At 47.0% G+C, this 8,460-nt stretch overlaps 1 protein-coding gene across 1 annotated transcript; it reads right to left on the reverse strand.

Annotated features, from left to right (window-relative positions):
* Positions 1–7,328: 7,328 nt before the first annotated feature.
* Positions 7,329–8,225, reverse strand: LOC144158444 (putative exonuclease GOR). Its single transcript, XM_077689326.1, has 2 exons — positions 7,958–8,225; positions 7,329–7,885 (listed from the first exon to the last, which is right to left on the reverse strand). Exons 1-2 carry the CDS (start codon positions 8,223–8,225, stop codon positions 7,329–7,331), a joined length of 825 nt encoding a protein of 274 aa, XP_077545452.1.
* Between the last annotated feature and the right edge of the window lie 235 nt (positions 8,226–8,460).

Genomic DNA, 8,460 nt, shown 5'->3' on the forward strand with positions numbered 1-8,460 from the left:
GGTCTCAGACGGAATGAGAGGGGCCGCCAGCTTCGCTGTTTCTCCAGCCTTCGCACCACTAGTGCAACCTGCGCCATTTTTTTTCTTTCACTCTTTCCTTTTTCAAAGATAACATTATGTGGCCCCTCAATATCCTGTGACCGCTGCTGTAGATTCTGGCCACAGCGCCTCAGCGCCATGCCCTATACCTGGATTTGTAGTTAAAATAAAACCGATTTTGTTTTTGTTTTACCTTGGGGCTTGTCTCTGTCAACTTTGTATTCCCTCTTTTCCGAAAGAATGTATTGTTACGGAGCACCTGCAAGGAAATACTTGATGTTTATACTGTGCATACAATGATGTATACCAGCAGCGGAAGAAAATAGTGATCTGTAGTCGAAAAGGTTCGTCGTCCTCTTTCAAGTGCGGTCCAAGCAGAAAAGCTGCAGTCATCCTCATTTTCAGTTCCTCAAGAGGTGTCGTAACAAGGCCACCCCCGGCCCTCGGAGGCAAAGTGCTGTCATTGCGTCTTTTAAAGCAATGGGAAAAGCTTGAAGTCATGTGACGCAATCCAGGCCACGTGAACAATGTCCGTGTGGGGCTGGGTTGGTGAGAAGGTTGGGTGGGGAGAAATTTCGAAGGTGACGTCAATTACTTTGCGAAACATCTGGTAAAATCCAGTGTATACCAAAGCATTATGGGCTCGGCTGGATGTGGACATAGAAATGGTGCTGGTCATAAAGGGGTGTACTTATGGTAGGACTAGGATAATGTGACGCTTGATAGAAACAAGCCAGATTAACGAGAGCTTGCTTGTGGGATAGTTGGAACATTGTTAAGAAAACACGGCGCTAAGTTAACATGGACGAATGACAGTAAAGCACCAGATGCACGCCCACGACAGCGCTTTCGTACGCGTGCATCTTGTGTCTCACTGTCCTTTGTCCTTGTGAACTTAGCACCGTATTCTCTTAATTAAGAGCCAGATTATCCTGGGCGACAGTAGAAATGAGAGTAAGCAGGTTGAAATGGGAGTAACCAGCCATGTTATGACGAGTATAATTGTAGGCGAAGGTGACGAACGGCAAGGCAGCATCGAAATGACGGATATCTGTAGAAACGTACCGAAACATGTTGATAAGCGTTCAGTTTAGCCTTTCTGTAACGCTGCTCATTTGCGGATGGTAAGCTGGAGGGAATTTACGTTTAGGGAGCCCTAGCGAAGGAAAGCAAAATATATCGTCAATTACAGACGAAAAATGTCCCGCGTTATTGCGTATCGTGTTGCGTAATCTGTTTCAGCCGCAACCCACTTGCTGGCTTAGGGCAATAAGGAAAAGACCCCACAAAAAGCGGTTCATGGGGAATAGGAAGGCGTCCAAAAAGACCACAGGGTAATGTGTTCGTAACTTTTCGTCGTAGGCGCTGGTCACAAGCAGTAAGTACTGCTTGTCAAAACGATGCAAGCCAGGTCAAAAGAAACGTCGTCGAATGCGGTCAATGTGCACGTCTCCCCAAGGTGACCGGCAAGTGCATAGTCATAAAGTGTTTCATGACAGTGTTCGTTACCCACAGGTTACTTCTGGACGCAAATACCACCGATTGTATTACCTCGCTATTCAGACTACCCTCAACAAACTGGGTAGTCTGAATAGCCGACTACCGAGTATACCCACAGCACACCCACGTACCTGCGTCTCCTACGTTTGCGCTAGTCTCCCATCACTTTCGCGTACTGTGCTTTAATTCATACATGGCTCTCTGGACATCCTCGAAGGAATAGCCAACAGCTTCGTCCTTGTAGCTTCACGTTGGTGTACTGGCTTGGATCTTTAACTTGTCCCTTCTTGATCACAACCACCGCGACCCTTTCAAAGCTACTGCTGTGCAATTCCTTCACAATTTCTGCTACTTTTTCGTCGATCAAAAATCCAACCCCCCGTTCACTCCTTTCTTGACGTCCCCGATAGCAGGGCCGTAATTGAACTCCTCAAAGACATCGCCATTTCTACAAACCTCGCAAAGTATTCGTTTCCACCAACATCGCTCGATATTCGTTGCCAGGTTCGAATTGCAAAGTGGCCTGACCGCACCCAGAGATGCGCACCTTCGGCTGTACGACTCACCTGGCGGCCGTCGCATTTAGGTGCTTTACAGCTTCCGTCAGTTCATAAGTGCTGTGGAGTGTTCTCTCACCACAGTAACACCGACAGGCGTTAAACTCGACGACAGGGGGCCTTGCAGCGGTGTGCGCTATGCAGGCTGGTATAGGAGCAGTTTCAGGCAGGGTTTCGTTCCATTCTCCAACTACCAGGTGCCGACGAATGTAGGGAGGACTGACCGGCAAGTTGCTACGAAACGAATCCGTACGGTCACCCCGGCATCGGCTGACCATTGACCGTGGTGATGGCAATGATGCTGCCAAACACTGATGGTGATGATTATGAATACGATAAGAAGGATGAGGTGAAGGGGGAAAACAAACTTAAAAAGTTTTCGTATCACAGCCGGAAAACCAAAACGAAACCACGAAGTAGTTGGACGGGTGAAAGAAGCAATAACGTAACGTCAACTGTATGAAATATAACTGGAGTGTTCGAAAGGTGTGCCAAGATGTTCCAGCGCCAAACATTATTCATATTCTATCCGGAAGTTTTCTTTCGGTGCTGCCATCCGTATCGAGAACTCCGACGAGGTGTCCGCTGGCAGGGTCGAATATTAAGGCGAAAGCCTAAGTGCCCATTTATGCAAAAAAAAAAAAGTTGTTGTTGTTGTTGTTGTTATTGTTGTCCGGTTAAGTAAAGGCCGCCGCTGTAAAGGGTAAATAAAACGCATGTGTGATTTGTCGGGATTCCCACTGTGGTCTCCAGAGTAGCAGTACATTGCGCTATCACTAAAAATATTTCCGAACCTTGCCCACGGTGGAACAAAAGTTTAGTTGCTCCTTTCTTAGCGGTACACGCCCACTTGGGTGATTGGCCACGAATTTGGAGCTTTGAAGGGGCTAGTGAGCCCACTTCAAAAAATTGGCAAACTATGAATTGGAAACGTCAATCTTGTGGAATAGTACATGTACCCTGACACCTGAACATGATTGCACGTGAGTAAAACATGTGCACACCAGCTGCGTAGAACCCTGATTCTATGGAGGCTGCAGTGTGTGGCAGTCTGCTCGCTGACGTAATTCGCGCGTTAAGGAGAAACGAAAACGGACAAAGACGCAAACACTGTCTAGCAAAAAAAAAAGTCGGATGACGTAATTGCACCAAAAGTTGAAAAAGCTTAAGCAAAGGAACACACGCAAATACGATGTAGCCATAAAAAAGTTAATCAGTACCACCATTTAACAGCTTTTATGCTTAAAAGCCCGCAGGAGACTTAAGTGCCTCGAGGAATATTGAAAGCCACCCTTTACTAGGAGTATTATTCAACGCAATACTGGTCAACAACAACCGTCAACATCCCCGCCTTCCGTGCTCAGGGATACTTTGAATGACAATACCCTCGCTGTCATCATCTTATCATCCACAGTATAGGGGCTAAAGGACGGTTCTCTTCAAATGGCAATTCGTATAGTCGAGAGTTGCGCCAACATGCTGTAACCCCTTACAGTGTATTCAGTGCGAAGGCACTTCCATACGAGTTTGTTTTTTCGTCTCAAGAACACCAGAAACCGCTTTATTGTTCAGCTACTACAACTCCTAAGCCAGCTGGTTTCTTTAGGAATTTATTTACGTGGGTAATTAACAATCCACAGTTCTCAGAGAGCGTTGAGGAAGGCTGCGACCTTCAGACAAAGCTCAAAATGCCAAAATGACAGCACAGTATATGGACTCCAAAACAAACATGAAGGAGCCGAGGCGAGAATGATGTACGAGCAAAAAGTCGTAAAGACTGGGTAACATAAAAACAAATACGAACAGACTTATTATGGTATTTAAAAAACGAAGATTCCAGGATTGCCTGTCGCTGGAACAATAAAAAAATTACACGTTAAACGTTTTTACACCCTTGCTGGCTGAAAAGGGTGTAAAAATCTCGTCCAACGGCACACATCTTTAAGAGGTATTTTGATTTAAAAAGGGTGTAAGGATGAAAAAATGATGTGCTTCTGTATGCTTTAAAATAGGGGTGTGGGCAGTGCAGCTACGCTTGGCAATGTGGATCGTCTGAGCGCGCAGCACGACGTACTACAGATACATTTAACACCCACATGTCACCTTTGCACCACAAACGAATTCAGCAAGAAAAGCTCATATAAAATTCGCCTGCTCTTGCTTTATAGCCAGCAGAAGAAAGTTATTTGCTAGAATCAGTTGGTTTGTCGCAAAAATCAAAAATTTTTGCGCATATTTTACAAGTGTGCATTTTAATGTCGGGATATGCAAGTCAGCATGCGGCCTTGCAAAAACGTTTTAATTGTGAGGTGGAGTGGGGAAAGAGCGGCAGTTATTATGTTCAATAAATCACAGAATTCTATACACTACCAAACACCCCCTACACATCCTTTCAACACCCTCCAAGAAGGGTGTTAGATATTTCACCACCCTTTTCTATGTCTACTACGGTGTTGGCACAACAAAAAACAGGTGCGACCACTTTGCAACAGCTTCCACAGCTTTTGGAGAGGAATAGAATGCAAAAAGTTTAATGGGGGTATTCAAGGTAATCCTTTTTCATGCCTTTTAAAAATATCGATTTTATTGATTCGAGCAAACAAAACAGACTGTAACTATCGTGTTATTCTACTCGCTTTACGACAATTTTTAGTCTGATCAGTGGAGAAAATATTGTTCAGGTGCCTACCACTAACTAGTACGGAGTATAATTATTACGTAGCAACTATTAATAGCATAACTATAGTTTTATGAAGTTATGTAGGCAGCCGTACTCTTTCGAAATATGGGGGGCTAGGGGGGTGGGTTTGGACATTTTCTACTAGCGGGAGTATGTTTTGTATCTCATGGTGTTTAAAACAATATGAATGAGCATATTTCATTTAGAATTAAACACCCATTTCACACTTCACACAATTTCAATACCCAACAAAAATTGAGAGTATTTACTAGAGGTGTAATTATACCCATAACTAAAACATGGGTCTTAGAACACAAATCAAAAAGATGTATCAACCTCCAACGCCCAAGTCCCACCTACACATACCTTTTTAGATCATTAGGGTTTATTCAGAGAATGCGAAAAACTGCGTTGGCACAACAAAACAGGATTAGCCACCTCGAAACACATTTTCCGGCTTTTGGAGAGGGTTAGAGAATGAAAAGAGTGTGTGGGCACATTAAAAGGATTATTTTTTTATACCTCCCAAACGAAATTCATTCGTATCGATCGCAGAGAACCATATATACACTATGAAAGAAATTCATATTATCATTTTGCTTGACTCACGACACAATTGTAAAGTTTGATTAGTACAAACACGAAGAGAATTTTCTGAGACTACCACTTACTGGTGTGCTGCGTAACAACTCTTAATACCTTAAGAATACATTTATCCAAATATATTACGGCGGACGTTAAAAATCCCCAGGTGGTCAAAATTAATCTGGAGCCCTCTACTACGGTGCGCCTCGTCGCCTGCGCTGCGCCGGAGCGTCGAATCTCACAATCAATGAATTTTATCCAAATATGAAGGGGCAGTACTGCTTCTAAAGAAGCTACGTCGGAGGACTTGAACATTTTCTATAATCTGTGAGGTGGAAATATTTAAAACCAGGCATTTGGCCTTAATAGTCATCCCTGCAATCATATCACACACCCATTTCACACCCTTTCAGCACCGTACAGAAAACCGAGGATGCTGCAGTCGGTCAACACCCTTTCTGCCGCACAAAAAGTGTGTAAAGCTACAAGTTAGGGTTCTGGAACCTAAGAATGTAATAACCTCCCAGCACCCTTATTACACGTATAGTACACTTCTTTTAGGCGATAGGGGTGTAAAAAGGGTTGATGTGTAGGTCCCATTGGCTCCGATATCAAAAAAGAACTTCTGCGCGTTGGACACCGACTGGAGTCGTGCCGCTGCAGTTTTGTCTATTACAGTATTACCAAACGTGAACCTCGAAACACAGGCCCACAGAAACAAAATACGGCAAATGCTTAGAACTTTCGAAGAATATGTAGGCGAAACCTAGGTGGACCATCCGTTGATCTACTGTTGAACTTTATGTTGAACTTTCATGTGGCTCTCGTCGGGCCGCTTCCGAGGCTTCCTTTCGGATGTGGTTACGACGAACAGAATTTTTAGCTGCAAGCTCTAGCCTCTTCCCGTGAGGAGCACTTTCTCAGTCTTTCTCTCCAGCGAATTTAGAGTCTGGTGCGTCGTCACCCATAGCGACGTGGAATGGAAGTCTGAACACAAGCGCGGACGTATACAAGGCTCGTGTAGAACGTTCTACGGTCCGCCACCTTTTCTCAGAACCTTCCTTCGGCACTTGTGCTTCCTTTTCCTAGCGCACACCGTCGGCCTTTCCCTGATCTAAGCTACCCTCCACCGGCGCTGCTGTTTTTCCTTCCAGGCACGCGCTCCCGGGCTAGCACTCAGATTTTCTATGCCACCGATTGTCTGTATGCTCTTTTGTACCTCACGCGTTCCCTGAATTTTTGAAAGTTTAGGCCTGAAAAAATTAGGTACTAATCACATTTACAGAAATCGTTGCGCATAATTATATAATCGAACGACATTGACAGAATCCACCAGATCAGGAAAACTCAACCTGACAAGTAACTTCCTATAATCGTTCTTTTTTTAGAGACTTAAGAAATAGCGATATTGTAAAATGGTTCCAAATAGCAAAATACGCCGTACAGGGTAGCGCAGGCTAAATACACTTCACTCCAAACACGCTTTGTTTGGAGTGAAGTTGACGGCGTAGAGTCCTGCCACCCCTTTTGCACGCCACTCGGGTGCTATTATGAAAGGGCGACAACAAAAAGAATAGACGTGTTTTGTAAAGCGTTCCCACTTTAATGAAACACAACGTTCCGTACACTAACATTTCAGTCATGCTTTAGAGGCACCAATCTTGCCATGAAGGTAAGTGGCAGGTCACAAGTAGATAGGGGGAAAATGACTGCAAGCTGGAGCGGGCGGACGGTCGAATGGCCGGCAGATGGGGTCTTTCTCTTGAAATGGCTGCTGCTGGCAGTTTAGCAAAACGAACATTTCACAATTTCTGGCCTGCGAAGAATTCGAGCCCTTCACACAATCTTCTCCCTGTCTTACCCCCACACTCACGCACTCGCACACACAACAAACGAGTTCCCGCACCGTAGTCTCAGAGGGTTGACGGCATGGGTCATCCCAATACGTCTCCGCTGCAGCCCTGGCGTTACTGTGTGTCGTTGGCCACTTTCCACAGTACGAGATCCATGCAGGTCTTGGCATCTTCGGTGCAGTCATGTCCTTGGAGTCTGGCGTGCACCTCGCGTTTCAGGTAGGTCCCGACCAGCGAGCGTAGTGACCGCTGGAAGGGCTGACCCTTGTTGTGGGGGAAGATGATCGCCGTGTCCACAACCATGTCATGGAGCAGCTTTAGCACGCGCAGGTCGTTCTCCAGGCCATGGCCCACGAGCGCCGTGGAGGCGCTGAAGAGGCGCAGCAGCGTCGCCTGCACGTCTTGCAGCCTGGTCTGCACGTTGCACAGGTGCTCCACCGTGACGCCGCTGATGGCTGTGATGTAGTCGAGCACGGAGCTGCTGGGTCTCACGTACGACTCGTAGACGGGAGTGCCGTCCCAGCCGACCAAGCTCACCTTGGTCACCTCGAGACCGCGGATGGTGAAGCACATCTCGCAGTCCAGGGCGTACACGCCGCCGGTGGCGCCGGGCCGCGGCTTTCTGCGTACGAAGCCGTGCGCGGAGGTGTTTTTCTTCTTCGGTATGCCCACTGTTCATATGCGGTACTCCGACAGCTGGCAGCCAGGCTTTTGGGCCGACGACCCTCAGCAACTGAACATGCCTCTGCAGTGCTTCGTCACGTCGAAGCGGTAGTGCGTGGTGGAGTAGTACTCGCCCTCCGTCGTGATGAAGAACGTCGAGCCGCAGCGGGAACACGTTTTGCGGCACGAGTATACCGATTCGTCGTGCAGCCATACGGCGCTTCCGGGACTACTGAGGACTGGCTGTGGGTAGCCGCGGCGTAATTGTTGATGATAGGTCAGCGTGTAGCTCAGTACATGCTCGTACAGCTCGTTGGCCGAGAGCGGAAGTCGCCAGGTGCCTTCCATTGGGCTCACACACCTCGGTGTAAACGAGCCCAGGGGGCCTTCTCCGAGCCACCCGTGAAGGCCACAGCGGCGTGCATTGGAGAGCGTGAATCAGACGCGAGGTAACTTTCGTTACCCTGGGAGTCCGCGTTGGGAGCGATGCCGCAGTCTCCTTTCGAGGTGGTCGTCGGGCACGGGTTCTGGGCTTGGAGCTTCACACCACGCCCCATATCCTCCACTTACTTCTCCTCCATTT

This window comes from Haemaphysalis longicornis, unplaced genomic scaffold (assembly GCF_048455015.1).
Source record: "Haemaphysalis longicornis isolate Haplotype H1 unplaced genomic scaffold, Haemaphysalis longicornis Haplotype H1 scaffold_1, whole genome shotgun sequence".
Classification (NCBI taxonomy): Eukaryota; Metazoa; Arthropoda; class Arachnida; order Ixodida; family Ixodidae; genus Haemaphysalis; species Haemaphysalis longicornis.